The sequence below is a fragment of the Vanellus vanellus genome, assembly GCF_965231255.1.
Source record: "Vanellus vanellus genome assembly, contig: HAP1_SCAFFOLD_45, whole genome shotgun sequence".
Classification (NCBI taxonomy): Eukaryota; Metazoa; Chordata; class Aves; order Charadriiformes; family Charadriidae; genus Vanellus; species Vanellus vanellus.
In genome coordinates, this window is record NW_028128545.1 from 576,562 (window position 1) to 594,523 (window position 17,962).

Sequence of the window (17,962 nt, forward strand, 5' to 3'; positions counted from 1 at the left end):
CAGATGCCCACTGCTGTCGAGCAGGGGTGACTGCTCAAGAGCCCATGTGCAGAATGCTCCTCCTTGTGTCATGTTTGGCCAGCACAAAGCAGAGCTTGGAACTTGGGGAAGTCAAAAGGTGCTGAAAGGAAAGAGGAAGGTCATGTGTGTTTGGGAAGGACAGAGGAGAATGAGACACAGGGAATATGAAGAGATTTGCTCGGAGCAGTCCTAACTTGTGAGTGTGCTTTCCTCCTTTGACAGAACCTCATGAGCAAAGGGATCAGATGTCCAACAGCAGCTCCATCACCCACTTCCTCCTCCTGGCATTCGCAGACACACGGGAGCTGCAGCTCTTGACCTTCTGGCTCTTCCTGGGCATCTACCTGGCTGCCCTCCTGGGAAATGGCCTCATCATCACCGCCATCGCCTGCGACCACCGTCTCCACACCCCCATGTACTTCTTCCTCCTCAACCTCTCTTTTCTCGACCTGGGCTCCATCTCCACCACTGTACCTAAAGCCATGGCCAATTCCCTCTGGAACACCAGTGCTATTTCCTACCAGGGCTGTGCTGCACAGGTCTTTTTCTTTTTCATTTCAGCAGAGTTTTATCTTCTCACTGTCATGGCCTATGACCGCTACATTGCCATCTGCCATCCCTTGCACTACGGGACCCTTCTGGGCAGCAGAGCTTGTGTCCGCATGGCAGCAGCTGTCTGGGGTAGTGTTTTTCTCTATGCTGTGCTGCACACGGCCAATACATTTTCACTGCCCCTCTGCCGGGGCAATGCTCTGGACCAGTTCTTCTGTGAAATTCCACAGATTCTCAAGCTCTCATGCTCACATTCAGATTACCTCAGGGAAGCTGGGCTCCTTGTAGTTAGTGTCTTACTAGGATTCGGGTTTTTTGCTTTCATTCTCTTTTCCTATGTGCAGATCTTCAGGGCTGTGCTGAGGATCCCATTGGAGCAGGGACGGCACAAAGCCTTTTCCATGTGCCTCCCTCACCTGGCCGTGGTCTCCCTCTTTCTCAGCACTGGAATGTTTGCCCACCTGAAGCCCCCCTCCATCTCCTCTCCATCCCTGAACCTGTTCGTGTCATTTCTGTACTCGGTGGTGCCTCCAGCAGTGAACCCCCTCATCTACAGCATGAGGAACCAGGAGCTCAAGGATGCCGTATGGAAACTGGCTCAATGGACATTGCTTCACCAACCCTAACCTCTCTCCCCTTCTCTGCACTTTTTTCCGAGTTTATCTTCGGCTGGGTGCTCATTTTTTTTCCCTTCTGATAATCTTTCTTATAGATCATATTCTAGGCTTATACTACTTCTCCTCAGGCTTGATCATGTTGTGTCTGACACATGCACATTACTGAATTAGACGAGCAATGTCCAATAGCAGGTCTTCAATAAAAGGGCATCTCCTGGGTGCAGTGCCTGAAGCCTGGACTCTTCCTCCAGAGCTACGAGTCACTGCCAAAAAAATGTTGCACAAATTTCTCTTTTAAAGTGTCTGCTCTCTTTGCGTTCTTCCTCTGTTTGGGGTTAAGCACACGGTACCCTTGGGTTCTATTGTACCAAGAGTTCTGTTTTTACAGGCTCTCTGCTTGGTGTCCAATGGCAGAAGGTGCTGCATGAACTCCCAATTACCTCTGGCTGCGTCCTGTATGACAGGACTGATGGCATGTAGAGGTCTCTCTGGAAATGAAATTGGAGGGGTCAGGAGAGGGTGGGCACTGGCCACTTGTCCTGAGCTGGGAGTGAATGGAGACTCAGAAGGTGATACACCCTCGAAGGTGAAGTCGCTCAAAAGTAAAGTACTCAATCGGGATACCCACAAACAAGTTCCATGGGAGTCAGTGGACACCCAGCAGGAAGAAGGAAGGGACACTGGTGAGATCATAGAATGGTTTTGGTGTGAAGGGACATTTAAGATCATCTAGGTGCAACCCTCTGCCATGGGCAGGGACACCTCCCAGTAGACCAGGTTTCTCAAAGCCTCATCCAGCCTGGTCTTGAACACTTCCAGGGATGGGGCATCCACAAGTTTCTTGTGCCTCACCGCCCTCAGAGTGAAAAAATTCTTCCTAATGTCTACATTAAGTCTCCCCTCTTCTAGTTTGAAGCCAATATACCTCATCCTATCCCCACATGCCCTTGCAAAAATTCCCTCTCCAGCTTTCTTGTAGGCCCTCTTCAGAGACTGGAAAGCTGCTATAATATGGGATATGAGATACGGGAGCTGCCTGCGGAAGCCCAGGGTGCTCGTGCTCTTCTGCCGAGTTTGGCCGGTGGGGGCAGAAAAGAGGGCATATGCTGTCGGGATTGAGCATCATCTATAATATGAACGTAGACCCAGCTCTCCCAGGGTCTCCTTGTCCATAATGTGCTCCAGGCCACAACCATCCTTCCGGCCTCTGCAGGACTCGCTCCAGTCTGACAGAGTCTGTCTTGTGCTGGGGAGCCCCATACTGGGCACAGCAGAGCTGATGCCGTTCTGTGGAGGGTTATCTTTGACCAGCAGCCAGCCAGACAACCAGCTTCTCACTTGCTCCCCCTCCTCAAAATGATACCAGGGGAAGAAGATGATGCTCTCCTCGATGTGACGTCTTCTACAAATCTTATGAATAAGCACTCTTGACTCCTCTGAGTCATTAAAAACACATTAACCAGTGCAGGTTGTGGTATAGACCCCTACAGGACCCTACAAGTTACATCCCTCCGTATTCTGTATGTATTTCCAAGCAGAACCTTGATCAACAAAGATGTTGAAGAGCACTGGTCCCAGTACCAGCCCCTGAGGAACACCGCTCGTAACTGGTCTCCACTTGGACATGGAGCTCTTGACCACAACTCTTTGAGTGTGACTTTGAGAAGTCATGGCAGTCTGGTGAGTTTCCTGCTGACTGGAAAGGGGGAAACATAACCCCTGTTTTCAAAAAGGGAAAAAAGGAAGACCCAGAGGTGAGGTGTATGGTCACAGACAGCAATGGCCGGTGTGTGGGACTGGTCTGGGACAATTTTCCTGGGGCAGGTTCTCCGGGGTGCCCAAGAAACATGGCACAGACCAGGCCTCTCTCTTTTGCACTCTTTCTGCCTTGCTTCCTTCACCATCTGCCAGCAGATCAAGGACTGGCTCCAAGTCTGGTGCTTCCAGCAGGGCTTCGGGTTCTTCCACCATGGCCTGATTCACACAACACCAGGCCTGCTGGTAGCAGGTGGTAAAAGCCTGTCTCTCAGGGGGAAAAGGGTTCTAGGACTTGAGTCATCAGGGCTCATTGAGAGAGCTTTAAACTAGGTTGGAATGGGGATGGGCACGTAACTGGGCTCGCTAGAGAGGCGCCTGGGGGTAGGAGCTCAGCACTTGTGGGGCAGAGTGCTAGTATTTTTGAGGATCGGAAGGCCCACCACCCCTCAAGGGCAAAAACTACACACTTAATGGCTTCTCTGAAATGCTTATACACTAATGCACGCAGCATGGCAAACAAAGAAGAATTAGAGATCTGTGTGTGGTCACAGGGCCATGATCTCATTGCAATTACTGAGACATGGTGGGATAGCTCACCTGACTGGAACACTGTCATGGAGGGCTATGTTCTCTGTAGGAAAGATAGGCCAGCGAGGCGAGGTGGTGGGGTTTATCTTTATGTGAGAGAGCAACTGGAATGCATCGAGCTGTCCCTGAGGTGGACGAAGAGCCAGTTGAGAGCTTGTGGGTAAGGATTAAGTGGCAGGGTAACAGGAGAGACACTGTTGCGGGTGTTTATTACAGGCCACCTGATCGGGATGGGGAAGATGATGAGGCCTTCTACAGACAGGTGAGAATCACCTCACAATCACAGGCTCAGGAGAAATGGCTGATATTCAATCATCACTTCCTCCAAACTCAGTATTGGTGCATCCCTAAGAAGTAGAAATCAGGAAAGAAAGCAGGAGACCTGCAATGCTGATCAGGGAGCTTCTGAAAAAGCGCGGGTGGAAGAAGGGAGTTTACAGTAGGTAGAAGAAGGGACTGACCCCTTGGGAAGAGTAAAAGAATGCTGTCAGGGTATGCAGGGGTGAAACAAGGAAAGCCAAGGCAACCTCTGAATTGAGCCTGGTGAGGGATGTAAACGTCAACAGGAAGGGTTTCCTAAAGTACATAGGAGGCAAAAGGAAAACTAGGGAAATTGTGGGCCCACTGTTGAATGACACAAGTGCCGACAGATGATGCAGAGAAGGTGGAGTTGCTGAATGCCTTCTTTGCTTCTTTCTTCACTGCTTGGGCCAGTCCTCGGGAGTCCCCGACTTTGCGTGTAACAGAGAAAGTCTGGATGAAGCAAGACTTCACCTTGGTTGAAGAAGAAGTTAGAGAACAATTCAATACACTGGATACTCACAAGTCCATGGGGCCCGATGGAATGCACCTGTGAGTGCTGAGGGAGCTGGGGGAAGTCACTGCTGGGCTGCTCTCCATCATCTTTGATAGGTCCTGGAGAACAGGTGAGGTGCCTGAGGACTGGAGGAGGATGACCTGGGAAACTAGAGGCTGGTCACCCTCACCTCCATCCCTGGAAAGATGATGAAATAGCTTGTTCGGGGTGTCATCTTCAAGCATCTGGAGGAAAGGAAGGTTATCAGAAGTAGTCAGCATGGATTCACCAAAGGGAATTCATGTTGGACTAATCTGATAGCCTTCTATGATGGCGTGGGTGGATGGGGGGGGGGGCAGTGGATGTTGTCTACCATGACTTCAGCAAGGCTATCGACACTGTCTCCCCCATCATCCTCACAGGCAAGCTTAGGAAGTGTGGGTTAGATGACTGGACAGTGAGGTGAATTGAACAGTGGCTGGCAGATAGAGCTCAGAGGATTGTGGTTAGTGGTGCAGTCTGGTTGGAGGTCAGTAACAAGTGGTGTCCCTTAGGGGTCAGTACTAGGTCCAGTCCTGTTCAGTATATTCATCAATGACCTGGATGAAGGGACAGAGTGTACGATCAGCAAGTTTGCTGATGACACAGAGCTGGAAGGGGTGGCTGACACGCCAGAAGGCTGTGACCTGGCCAGGCTGGAGAGTTGGGCAGAGAGGAACCTCATGAACTTCAACAAGGCAACTGTGGGGTACTGTACGTGGGGAGGAATAACCCCATGCACCAGTACAGGTTACGGATTCCACTGATTGAAAGACACTCTGCTGAGAGCAGAGTCCTGGTGGACAACAAGTTGACCATGATCCAACAACGTGCCTTTGTGGCAAAGAAGGCCAATGGTATCCTGGGGTATAATGTAATATAATATAATGGGGTGCATTCAAGAAAGACAGGGATCTACTGGAGAGAGTCCCGCAGAGGGCTACAGAGATGATCAGGGGACTGGAGCACCTCTCTTGTGAAGAAAGGCTGAGAGAGCTGGGTCTGTTTATCCTGCAGAAGAGAAGGCTGAGAGGGGGTCTCTTCAATTCCTCAATGCTTATCAGTATCTAAAGTGTGGGTGTCAAGAGGATGGGGAAAGACTCCTTTTTGGTGATGCCCAGTGACAGGACAAAAGGCGAGGGGCATAGACTGGAACATGGGAAAGTCCATCTCAACATGAGGAAGAACTTATTTACTTTGATGGTGCCAGAGCACTAGAAGAGCCTCTGGAGTCTCCTTCTCCAGCAAAACTCAAAATCCACCTGGATGTGTTCAAGTCCAAGCTGCTCTAGGTGACCCTGCTTTGGCAGGGGGGTTGGACTAGATGATCTCCAAAGGTTCCATCCATTCTCTTCCATTCTATGATTCTGGGATCCTTTGATCTTCTATCATTTCAGTTGGCCAAAAGGATTCCCCACCAGTGTCCAGGACAATGCCCTCAGATGCTGCCCTGTCTTTCACAATTGCTCCGTTAGAGCTTGCAGTTCCTGGCACATGTCCTGAACCACCTCTGGCACCTCAAATGTCACCCGGTCCTTGCATCGGACAAGCTCCTTCCTGGCCTCTGTCTCCGTTACTCACAGAGCAGCTCAGATAAGGAGCTCACACCGATTTTGGGCAGCTGAGCTGAGGCAAGAGGAATCCACCTCCGGTGGGTCTGTGGGGTGCTCTGGAGAAGCTGAATGTCCCTCCGGCCCCAGGACCACTGCTGAGAGCTGAGGTGCCTCCATTGACTTGGCTCCATCCCTGCCCTGCACCGGTGGAAATGTCACTGCATCCGTGCCCTGCCTGGCAATGGGACAGCAATGGGGTTTTTCCAGAGGGGAACATGGACACCTCCTGTAGATCCGCACACCCTGGCAGAGCAATTCCCACTGCAGGAATCACTCTGTCCAGGGGTCAGAGAGGGACGGTCGGTGATGACTTCCTTCTGCTTAAACTCTGCTCCCCAGGAGAGACCCCGCTGCCTTTGAGGAGCTGTCAGCCCTGGAGGCGCAGGGACACCTTGAGGGATTGGGGCAAGGCGGGGAGGAGGCTTCATTGACTTAAACATAGGAATGTGCTGACATTTCAGCTGGCCAAAGGCATGACCGACCAGCCTCCAAAATGATGACCCCAGACGCTGCCATTTCCCTCTGAATTGCTCCATCAGTTACCTGCAAGTCCCTTGGAGCACCTCTGGCACAAGAAATGTCACCTGTGCTTTGCATGGCTACAGGAGGAACATGAAATCCCTGCCTTTCACTACCTGAGTGTGCTGTCTCCTAGTGGGACAAGAAGAGGGGATTCGTGGACCTAAGTCTGTCTCTGACAGGGGAAATGACACTGCTGGAAAGAAGTTTCTCTGCCCAGCTGTGGGAGAAAATATCAGTGCTGACTTCAGCTTGTTTCCCAGCAGGTTCCCCTGGAGCCCCAGGGACATCTCTGAGGGAGCCCAGAGGGGACAGAGCCAGTGCCACCGTGGGCTGGTCCTCTGCTGCTGATCTGGGCCAGGCTGCCTGGACGCAGGGAGCTTCTGGCAAGCGGGCAGCGCTGCAGAGAGACAGCTCTGCCCAGGAGCAGCTCCTCTGCACAGCGCAGCAGGGCTGAGGGCACTGCCTGCAGGCAGCGATGGCAGAAGAGAGAAGGGAGAAAGAGATAAGGGCAGTCTGGGGCGTCTTTCGTATAGCTGAGAGATCCCTGGGAGAGACATCTTCACAGCCTTTCCCATGGTAAGTCTGTGGCTGTGGGGCAATGCAGATGAGTTCCTGGCAGTGTCTCCTACACCTGGCACATGCCATGGCTGATAGGAGCTGTCAGGACGGCTTTTCTGGTGCCAAGCAGCAGGATGTGATTCAGAGCAGGGACGCCCTGCTGCACCGTCAGAGGGACAATGAAGGTCAGCTGCCTTCTCCCAGGGATGGCTCTGAGGTTTGAAGATAGGTGTGCAGGCAGGGGTGGGCAGGGCTGTCCTTGCCAGTAGGGTCCCTGCACCCCGGGGGCTGTGTGCCGGGGCAGGGACTCTGCCGCCTGCCAGGGTCAGCTCTTCACCTGCCCGGGGAGCTCCCACAGCGCTGTGGGGAGAAGCTCTGGATGGAAGGAGCAACTCCTTGCATGGCAGGGTTCTGCTTCTATGAGGGAGGACTGCGTGGGTCAGGGCTGCTCACAGCTCAAGGGCAGTGGCAGAGGACACTTTTCAAGAAGAACATCAAGGCAGGGGTACCTGAAAGGGAAGGATTTTGTGCTTTCAGTCTTCTGCTTTTCTTTTTCTGTGTGAGGAGTGAGACATGGAGATTCATCTCCCCATTCTTGAGAAGGCACTGAGTCTCCAAATTTGAGAGGTGAATAATTCTGGGATTAAGAAAAATCAATGCTCTACAGTTTACAGACAGCACCCAGCATCACCTTTCCTGCCTTATCACGGTCAGTCAGATGTTCCTGTCAATGCCTGCACCCACAGGGATGCTCCTGGGCAGTGTTCTGCTGCCAGGAGGTGTCTGCAGGGCAGAGCTGAGCACACAGCATCTATGATGGGTTCTGTGTGCACTGCCGGGGAGGAGACGTGCTGCCAGAGAAAGATCTCCCAGCAGGGACAGCTCCAGGCAGCAGAGCCCTGGGCAGGGAGAGAGGGAGCAGCTCTCATGTGCCCTGGGAGGGCGATTTGGGCACCTTCCTGCCATCTCCTGTAATGAGGGCGCCATCTACTGAAACCCCCCCAGTCTCCTCTCTGGCCCAGCAGAGCTTCCAACATCAAGGCTGTGGGGTTTCTGGCCAAGGTGCCTCCTCAGCAGCCACATACCAAGGAGGAGAAACTCCTGAGCACTGTCTATAGGTCCCTTTCCTCCCTCAGCAGGAGCGTTTATCCATCTTCCACTCCTCTTCATGCTGCTCTTGTTCTTACCCTCGTACTCTACGGGAACAAGGGGGTTGAGGTGAAAGTTTATCTGGCATTCTCCTGATTGAAAATGATGACCAGCTTGTCTTCATGACACATGGATTAGCGATAAGGCAAACAGTGACTTTCGGAAGCTGCCACACATTCCCAGATGCCCACTGCTATTGAGCAGGGGTGACTGCTTGGTAGCCCATGGGCAGAAGCCTCCTCCTTGTGTCTTGTTTGTCCAGCACACAGCAGAGGTCGGAACTTGGGGAAGTCAAAAGGTGCTGAAAGGAAAGAGGAAGGTCATGTGTGTTTGGGAAGGACAGAGGAGAATGGGACACAGGGAATGTGACTAGTTTTGCTCAGAGCAGTTCTAACTTGTGAGTGTGGTTTACCTCCTTTAGAAGAACCTCATGTACAAACAGATCAGATGTCCAACAGCAGCTCCATCACACACTTCCTCCTCCTGGCATTCACAGACACACGGGAGCTGCAGCTCTTGACCTTCTGGCTCTTCCTGGGCATCTACCTGGCTGCCCTCCTGGGAAACGGCATTATCATCACTGCCATCGCCTGCGACCACCGCCTCCACACCCCCATGTACCTCTTCCTCCTCAACCTCTCTGTCCTGGACCTGGGCTCCATCTCCACCACTCTCCCCAAAGCCATGGCCAATTCCCTCTGGAACAGCAGGGTCATTTCCTATGCCGGATGTGCTGCTCAAATCTTTCTGTTTGTCTTCTTCAATTCAGCAGAGGTTTTTCTTCTCACTGTCATGTCCTATGACCGCTATGTTGCCATCTGCCAACCCCTGCACTACGGGACCCTCCTGGGAGGCAGAGCTTGTGTCCGCATGGCAGCAGCTGTCTGGGGCAGTGGGTTTCTCAACTCTCTCCTGCACACGGCCAATACATTTTCACTGCCCCTCTGCCAGGGCAATGCCCTGGACCAGTTCTTCTGTGAAATCCCCCACATCCTCAAGCTCTCCTGCACAGATGCTTACCTCAGGGAAGTTGGGCTTCTTGTGGTTAGTGCCTGTTTTGTATCTGGGTGTTTTGTTTTCATTGTGCTGTCCTATGTGCAGATCTTGAGGGCTGTGCTGAGGATCCCCTCTGAGCAGGGATGGCACAAAGCCTTTTCCACGTGCGTCCCTCACCTGGCTGTGGTCTCCCTCTTTCTCAGCACTGCCGTATTTGCCCACCTGAAGCCCCCCTCCATCTCCTCCCCATCCCTGAACCTGTTGGTGTCATTTCTGTACTCGGTGGTGCCTCCAGCAGTGAACCCCCTCATCTACAGCATTAGGAACCAGGAGCTCAAGGATGCCCTAAGGAAACTTATGACTCGTTTCTTTTCAGAAGCAGCAATTAAATTTTCAGTCTTCTTCTACAGATCACACATGATGTAACTCGTTACAGGTCCAGACTCTCTTGACTAGGTTTTTTCCTTTCTGTCTTTGTTTTTTATCTTTTCTTAGTTGTGTTAATGCTGTGAACAAAAGAGAAGAGTCACCCTGTATCTTGTTTCTGTGTCAGTATCTGCCTGTCTTATGTGAGCCGGAGACTTTTTATAAAGAAAGACCTGCTCTCTCAGTGTGTTTAAACAAAATAAAAGACCCTGCCCCATCACGCTGATCTGATGTCCTTTCTCCGAGATCTTCTCTGGAGCTGCAGGGGCAGCATCTGTGTGCTGAGGTGGAAGGGGAAGGAGCCACCTAAGCTGGGTCTGCCTCCCAGCCTGACCAGCATGGCCCTGGGCACCACAGCCCCTGGCTCTGCAGAGCTGCACCACCAGCTCGGGGGCTGTGGGACACCTGGGGAGGGGGTGCAGGAATGGCTGGCCAGGCCAGCACAGATGAGTCCTCTCGGGAAGAGGCGCTGAGGGGAGATGGGCTGTGCCAAGAGCATAGCACGGTAGACATGGACAGAAAAACCCTTTGCTGTGGTGGGGCATCTCAGGCCGCTGCCCTGTCCCTGGGGCAAAAGGACCTTCCTGAGGATGCCCTGGGCCAATTCTCTCACGCCACCCTGGGCAGGAAGGTTGTCAGCTGGGGCTGCAAGCTGCCTGGGGAGGAGATCTCCTCAGCATGCCAGCTGGGTGGACATTCTCACTGGCCTCCATGTGTTGCTGTGGGACCAGTCCCAATGGGTCTGCTCTGCTGGTCTGCGCTGTGGAGAGGGCAGGAGGTGGCCAGATTCAGGGAGGGTCTGGGCTGGTAGGGCTGGCAAGTGCCCCGGAGAGGAAATTGCCAGGGACGAGCTGAAGTGTGGGAGTGTGCAGGCTGGGGGCACACAGCAGTGTCCTGGCACAGCTGGGCTCCTGAGAGAGACATGGCGGACCAGCAGAGCAGCGTCTGGGCTGTGCCTGTGCCCACTGGACAACCCGGGGAAGTTGCCCCAAGGCCGCCATCATGCTCTTGCCAAGAAAACCTCCATTTCTAGCAATGGCCTTTCACCCCAGCTCGGAGAGGTTCTTTGTCCCTTCAGATAGAGGGACACCAAATGAGGAGGTCAGAAGTCCACCTTTGCATTGTACAGATGAGTCCTAAGTATGCACAGTGTGTGCGTGTGGGTAGATAGACAAGGGTGAGCATAAATGCCATCAGCTATTCCTGGGGGTGCCGTGAAGGCGAGTGTGACAGATGAGGTCACTTCACTAGGAGAGTAACATCCGCTGGGGAAACACCTGGATGCAGCACTGGGATGTACTTCCTGGAACCGAGATCCCCGTGTCCATTCCTCCAGAGGAGAGCAGAGCAGGGCGACACACCGCAGGGCTGCGGTGCCTCCCAGATTCTGGGGGTGGCGGCAGGAGGTCAGAGAGACACTGTGACCGCTGCAGTGCACTGCCTCTGCATGGGCAAGGGAAGGACTCGTGTCTCTGATCAGCCGTGTGTGTATGAGGAGTGCCCGAGGCCAGCGGAGGTGTGGGCACCCAACAGAGCTCTGACATTTCTGTGTGTGACTGCAGGAACAAATCCCCACCGTCCCAGGGACGTTCATCTCTGCTGCCGTGGACAGGCTCACTGCAAGTGCTCCCCTCTGCTACGTCACCCTGTCCTGTGATTGTGGATTGTTCCCTCAAAAGGGCCAAAGCAGTCAGAAAGTTTCTGGGGTCCACAGAAAGGGCAGACATCAAACTCATCTTCAAGAAGGGCAGAGGTGAGGATTGGGGTAATTACAAACTGATCAGCCTTCCTCAGTCCCTTGGAGGGTGATGGGGTCCGTCCTCCCGCATCCATCTCCAGGCAGTGGAAGGACAAGAAAGGCTTTGCTGGACCAGAATAGTTAGGAGAAACAAGGGCATGTTGTGTGCCTTGCCTTGTGCATGGCCTTTGACATCATCTCCTTATAGCCATATTGATGCTGTCTGGGCTGAAGCAGTGGATGGTGTGGTGGGTGGGAAGTTGGCTAGATGATCAGGCCAAAATATCCAGAGTGGCACAAAGTGCTCCCAGAAGCCAGTCATAACCAGAATCCCTCAGTGATCAGCATTTGGGTCAACACTGTTGAGTGCCCTTATTGCCCCCCTGAACGTGGAAGCCCCACCCAGAAAGAGGACATGGCTATGGGTTGGCATGTCCCTTCTGCCTGAGTATCCGAAGGGACAGCAGCAGGCAGATGGCTTGCCTATGTCTACCCACAAAGCTGAAAGGGCAGCAGCAGCAGCCAGGTGGTTTAGAAGATCACCGTGAGGTCACCACTATCTGGTCAGGTGAAAGGCCTGATGGTGTAAGTCACTGATGAGTTAGGTTGCCTGCCTGGAGGGTGCTTTCTGAGATTTTTGAGCTTTCCTTGGAAGTGGGAAAATGCAGGAGAGAGAAAAAATGCTGTATAGTGCAGCTGGGAAAGTGGAGACTGGACAGGAGGAAGAAGCAAGGTCACATGAAAGGTAGAGCTGTGATGCAAGAGGTCACCCAGAGAGAGTTGGTGATCAGCCCGTGCCTTTGTGTTCCAAGAAACAGCCTGTTAGGGCACAGCGACATCAGTGAAGGTACAGAAATTCCCAGGGGAGAGTAAGGGGGGAAAGCAAGATGGGTGTCTACAGCCTGGGGGAAAACTGGGACAGGAGTGGGACAACCCGCACTGGAAATTGCCAAGGCTGCTGGCAAAGCTGGAAGGCAAAAACAGAACCCAGGTCTTTGCCGTCTGGGCGATTTCATTTCTCTTGGCTACCAAGGGCTATGAGACCATCCAGATCTTAGCTCAAGTCCCCCATGAAGACCAGGAACCGCAGAAGGCCTCGTCTAATTCTTTCTCCTCCCCTGCAGATCAGCAGGTCTGTAGCAGACACTCACCATAGCATTGCCCGTGTTGGTCTGCATGATAATCCTCAGCCATCAACTCTCAGCTGACTCATTGTCCATCCCCAAGCAGAATTCCATGTATTCCCGCTGCTCTCTCATATAGTCCCTTACCCTCCTGGTCCTGACCTATGTCCTTACAAGTACCACAGTCCCAAGACCCCACAGTTTCTCCAGCAGAAGCTTTGGACCACCTGCTCCCTCCACTAGCCAGCTCCCAGAGCCTATGGTCTCTCTGGTATCCAGTCCAGAGTCATGGTCTCTCTCATACCTGGCTCCCAGGTCTCTGTCCCACTGGCTGGCTTCTCCAGCCTCATGTTTGCCAGCAGTTACACACACTGACCCACCCAGCAACACGATAGGCATTCACGCTGAGCTCTCCATTTCTGCCCCCTCAGGTGCACAAGCCCCTGTGACTTGTCATCCCCACTCCAGTGGCTGGCGCTCACAGCTCCATACCTACCAAGAGCAGAGAGTCCCCTCACCCCAGCAGCACTTTGGTGGAACTGGAGAAGAAGACAGGAGAGGCTGGGCTGATCACTTGCAGGCCATGGCCACACAAGGGGCTTTACCAGCAACCTCTTTAAACATGATGGGCTCCTTTTGCCCTTTTCTCGAGGTTTACCCAAACTCGTCCATTCCAAAATAAAACTTTATTCCTCCCTTGGTGTTTCCATGACATTTAGTGGTAAGTCTTGCACAGGCCCAAAGTGCTGTTTCTGTTAACACGCAATGAGTGTCACACTCCCAGAGGCGGTAACCCCCACCCTCAGTGTGGAAGGTCATCCCAGGAAGCTCTCCCATTGACCTGTGTCACTTGGCCTGTCTGGAGTCAAGTTAATTTTCCTCACAGCAGTCTGTGTGGTGCTGTATTTTGGGTTTGTTGCCTAAACAGTATTGACAACACACTGCTGGTTTGGTTGTTGTTGATGAGCAATGCTTCAATAGTGTTGAGGTTGAGGTTGGGTTGTTTTTTTTTTTTGGTTTGTTGATTTTTGAGATATTTTTCCTCACTCTGCCCCACCAGTGATTAGGCTGGGGATTCTCAGCATGATGAGAGGGAACACAGCCAGGACAGCTGACCCAGACTGACCAAATGGATACTCTGTACTCTTTGACATCATGCTCAACCGTAGAAGCCAAGAGAAAGGAGGAGGAAGTGGGGCAGGTTCAGAGTCATGGCATGTGTCTTCCCACATAACTGTTATGCATGACAAAGCCCTGCTTGCCTGCAAGTTCTTCTCACGGAAGTGTGGGGGAATATAGGTCAGATTAAAAGGTTGACATGTGATATGTGTGAAACTGAGCAGACTCAGTGCCTCCCACCTGACTGTGACCCCGACCTGAGGACATGGACTCCACAAAGCTTTTCCTTGCACAGATCATGCATGATGCAATGGGTCTGGCTGGGATGGAGTTACTTTTCTTCATAAAAAGTTCCTGGTGCTCTTTTTCAGATTTGTGACCAAAACAATGCTGATAACAAACCCATGTTTTGGCTGTTGCTGAGCAGTGTCTGCACAGCACCACAGCCTTCTCTGTTCCTCACTCTGCTCGCCCCACAGTGAATAGATTGGGGGTGCACAAGAGGTTGGGAGGGGACACAACCAGGCAGATGACCCCAACTAACCAAAGCGATATTCCCTGCCGTATAATGTCATACTCAGCACTAAAGCAGAGAGGAGAAGTTTTGGAGAAGCTCAGCCATCTTTTGCTGCACTCTACCTTTGGGAGGTTGTGAGTAGTTACCTTTGCATTGCTTGTTTTGTTTTCTTTTCTCACTTTTTTGTTCTTCCACTTCTTCTTTGCTTATTAATTTAATTTTATTCTGAGTTATGAGTTTCCTGCTTGTACCTTTTCTTTCCTCTTTCATCGTCCCACTTGGTGGAAGTGAGTGCATGGCTGTGTGGTGTTGAACTGCCTACCGGGCTGATCCCCATCCATCCCTGGGTGTTCTCCTCCAGGATCTTCCCTCAAACCACAGAGGCCTGCAAGACCTTGCTGGGGAAGACTGAGGCAAAGAGGCCATGGACAATCTCAGCTCTCCCTACACCTGCTCTTGTGAAACTCAGCAGTGGCCACACAGTAGCTTTGTTGCTTCTTTACCTGTTCCTGCTGTAGTAAACACTCCTAGTGGTGCCCTTGAATTGCCTTTCGAGTTTAGACTGCGTTTCAATCCTTGCTGTGCTTGGAGGATGCTGTCCTTGAAGACCAGCTGTGGCACCAGAAAAGCTGTGACACGCCTCGAGGAATCCTTGTACCAAGTGTCTGAGACCTCACCTATGCAAATGCTTTTCTTCAGAGCAGATACGGTACATTGACAAACAACAACTGAATGTCTTTCTGGCCCTGGGACTACAGACCCAGGATGAAATGCCCCAATTCACACAATGGAATCGCCCCCCGCACCCCCCCTTCCCCAGCTTGGAAATCTTACATCCTTCTCTTACAGCCCCCTGGTGTCCTGTCCAATACTAGGAGAGGCGATTCTCACATCCAACTCTTTTTCCAATAAAAGGAATGCCGCAGGAGATAAGTCTCCTCCAGCTGAGGGAGGGAACATCCGTGATTACTTCAGCAGGTCCCCTGGAGCCCCAGGGATGCCTGTGGGAGCCTGGAGGGAGAGAAGAAAGTGCCTCCTTGGGCAGGTCCTCTGCTGCTGAGCTGGGCCAGGCTCCCGGGAAGGAGGGAGCTCCTGGCAAGCGGGCAGTGCTGCAGAGAGACAGCTCTGCCCAGGAGCAGCTCCTCTGCACAGCGCAGCAGGGCTGCTGCTTGGTCCTGAAGGCACCGAGGGGATACAAGGGAGGCAGAGAGAGCGCAAATGCACTCTGGAGTAGGAGGACAGCTGACAACTCACTGGAGGAGAAATCTGCACAGCCCTTAACAGGGTAAGTCTCTGGGTGCAGGGCAATGCAACTGTGGTTCCTGGAAGGATCTCGGAAAGATGGTATAGCCCACAGCCTATGGGATCTCTCTCCAGTGTAGAGGAGACATGCTCCAGACCAGGGATCCCTTGCTGCACCATCAGAGGGACAGGGCAGTAGGATTGCCTTCTCCCAGCAATGTCTGGAGGGGTGTGAAGGTGGGTGTGCAGGCAGGGGTGGGGAGGGCTGTCCTTGCCAGCATGGTCCCTGTAACCTAGGGACTGTGTGTGGGGGGCAGGGACTCTGCCGCCTGCCAGGATCAGCTCTCAGCCTGTCTGGAGAGCTCCCCACCATGCTGTGAGAAATATCTTTGGGTAGAAGGAGTGACCCCTGGCAAGGCAGGGCAGGGCAGGTTCCTTCTGCTTTGAAGATGGTGCTTTGAGGGTCAGGGCTGCTCACCGCTCCAGATCACCCCAAGGTCATTTGCAGAGGGTCCTTCTCAAGCATGACATCAGGGCACCTTTCAGCTGAAAAGGAAGGTGTCTGTGCTTGGAAATGCCCCCTCTTGGCTGGCTGGGTGGGCAGTGCGACGTGGGAATGGATTTCTCCACTCCAGAGCTGGCACAGAGACCCCTTTTCTCGTTAGCACTTGTCTGAGCCTCTCCTGATCCCCCGCAGACCCAGAGATGCCCCTGGGCAGTGCCCTGCTGCCAGGAGGGGTCTGCAGGGCAGAGCTGGACAGAGTGTGGGATGGGGTCTATGAGTAATGACAGTGAGGAGACATCGGGACAGAGAAACTGGTCCCGACAGGGACAGCTCCAGGCAGCAGAGACATAGGCAGGGAGAGAGGGAACTGCTGCCAGAAATGCCCGGGCAGGGGGGATCCCAGCACCTCCCACCATCCCCTGCAGGGCAGACGCCTTCCCTGGAGCCACCCCTGCTCTCCTCTCCCACCCAGCCCAGCCTCTGCCCTGACGGCCATGGGGCACCTGCCCAGCGGCCTCACCCTTGCAGAGGGGAAATGACCCAGTCCCCGACCGCCTGTCCCTTTCTGCCGCCCTCAGCAGCAGCACTGGGGCATTTCTCCAGTTTTCCCCTCCCCTGTCTGCTCCCCTTCTTGTCAGCACTTGACTTGCTGGGATGAGGGCTGGGGCTAAGCTGCAGTTAACAGACCAACCCTCTGGCTCCTGCCATGACGATATGTCCATGGGAGTAAAGTCTCCTCATAATCTGTGGGCTCAGGGCAAAACAAATGACCCAATTCTCCCTTCCAGACACCCCACCCATTACGACATTCAACTCCTTCTTGGAGGGGCTCGTGCTAGGCTGCAGGCTGCTCTCCAGACGGGCACAGCGTTCCTCTGGCATCTCTGTGTTGGCCAGCAGCCCCACGGAGGACACCCCTCAGTGCTCAGGTCATGGCAATGCTGCCGGGCGTCTTGGCGCAGGCAGCTGCAGGGAGTCCTCTGTGTCCCTGGCTGGGAGGGGAGGGCTGAGATCCTCCTCAGGTACGATGAGACGGGCTGAGGGCTTTGGAGAGCGGCACAGGGAAACTGCATTCCTCTGGTCCCAGCAGTGGCCAGTTCCTTCTCAGAGGAACAGCTGAGTCTATCATCATCCAGCTCCAAGAGGTGCCAGCACAGGGCAGCTGAGAGCAGGGCTGCTGGACAGACCGACTGCCCTCACCCCACACGGAGGGACAGCCCCTCGGCCTCTCAGGACCCACAAGGCTTCACACGGAGTGCGGCAGAAAGTCCAACAATTTCTGCCATAAAACACTCCTCGGGAGCATTGGGGAAACAAGAACAGTAGAAACAAAACAAAATTCACACAGCTCTGCTCTGCAGTCAGGTGGACAGGGAGCAACAATGCTGAAAATACAGAGCGGTCTGGAGGACAAATCTTATGAGTAACGGCTGAGCGAACTGGGGTTGTTCAGCCTGCAGAAGAGGAGGCTGAGGGGAGACCTTATCACCCTCTACAACTACCTGAAAGGAGGTTTTAGAGAGCTGGGGGCTGACCTCTTCTCCCTGGTGACAAGTGATAGGATGAGAGGAAATGGGTTTAAGTTATGTCAGGGGAGGTTTAGACTGAATGTTAGGAAACACTTTTTCACTGAATGTGCTATTAAACATTGGAATAGGCTTCCCAGGGTGGTGGTGGATTCACCATCTCTGGAAGTGTTTAAAAAAAGGGTAGATGTGGTACTTAGGGACATGCTTTAGAAGTGGTGTTGTCAGGGTAGGTTAATGGTTGGACTTGATGATCTTAAAGATCCCTTCACACCTCAGCAATTCTATGATTCTATGATTCTATGAAAATCTCTTTGACATTATGAGTGGATTTAACCTGAGATCACGCCATGTTCCTATTTGCCTATTTCTGCAGGGTATGACTCACCCCTCCAGAGCTCACAGCAGAGTTTTCTGCTCCCTGGGGCACCCTCAGCCACCACAAATTAGAGCTTAAAAGAGGGACGTGCCAAAGGTCATCTTTAAGAGGGAAAGGCAGTCTCTGAAGCTTCAGAGAGATACAGAGCAGTTTTGTGTTGTTTTGTTTTGTTTTCTT

At 52.9% G+C, this 17,962-nt stretch overlaps 1 protein-coding gene across 1 annotated transcript; it reads left to right on the forward strand.

The window, feature by feature from the left end:
- Positions 1-266: 266 nt before the first annotated feature.
- On the forward strand, positions 267-1,199 carry LOC309684210 (olfactory receptor 14A16-like; the record flags this gene model as incomplete). Its single annotated transcript, XM_082500150.1, has 1 exon — positions 267-1,199. One exon carries the CDS (start codon positions 267-269, stop codon positions 1,197-1,199), a length of 933 nt encoding a protein of 310 aa, XP_082356276.1.
- Positions 1,200-17,962: the final 16,763 nt, after the last annotated feature.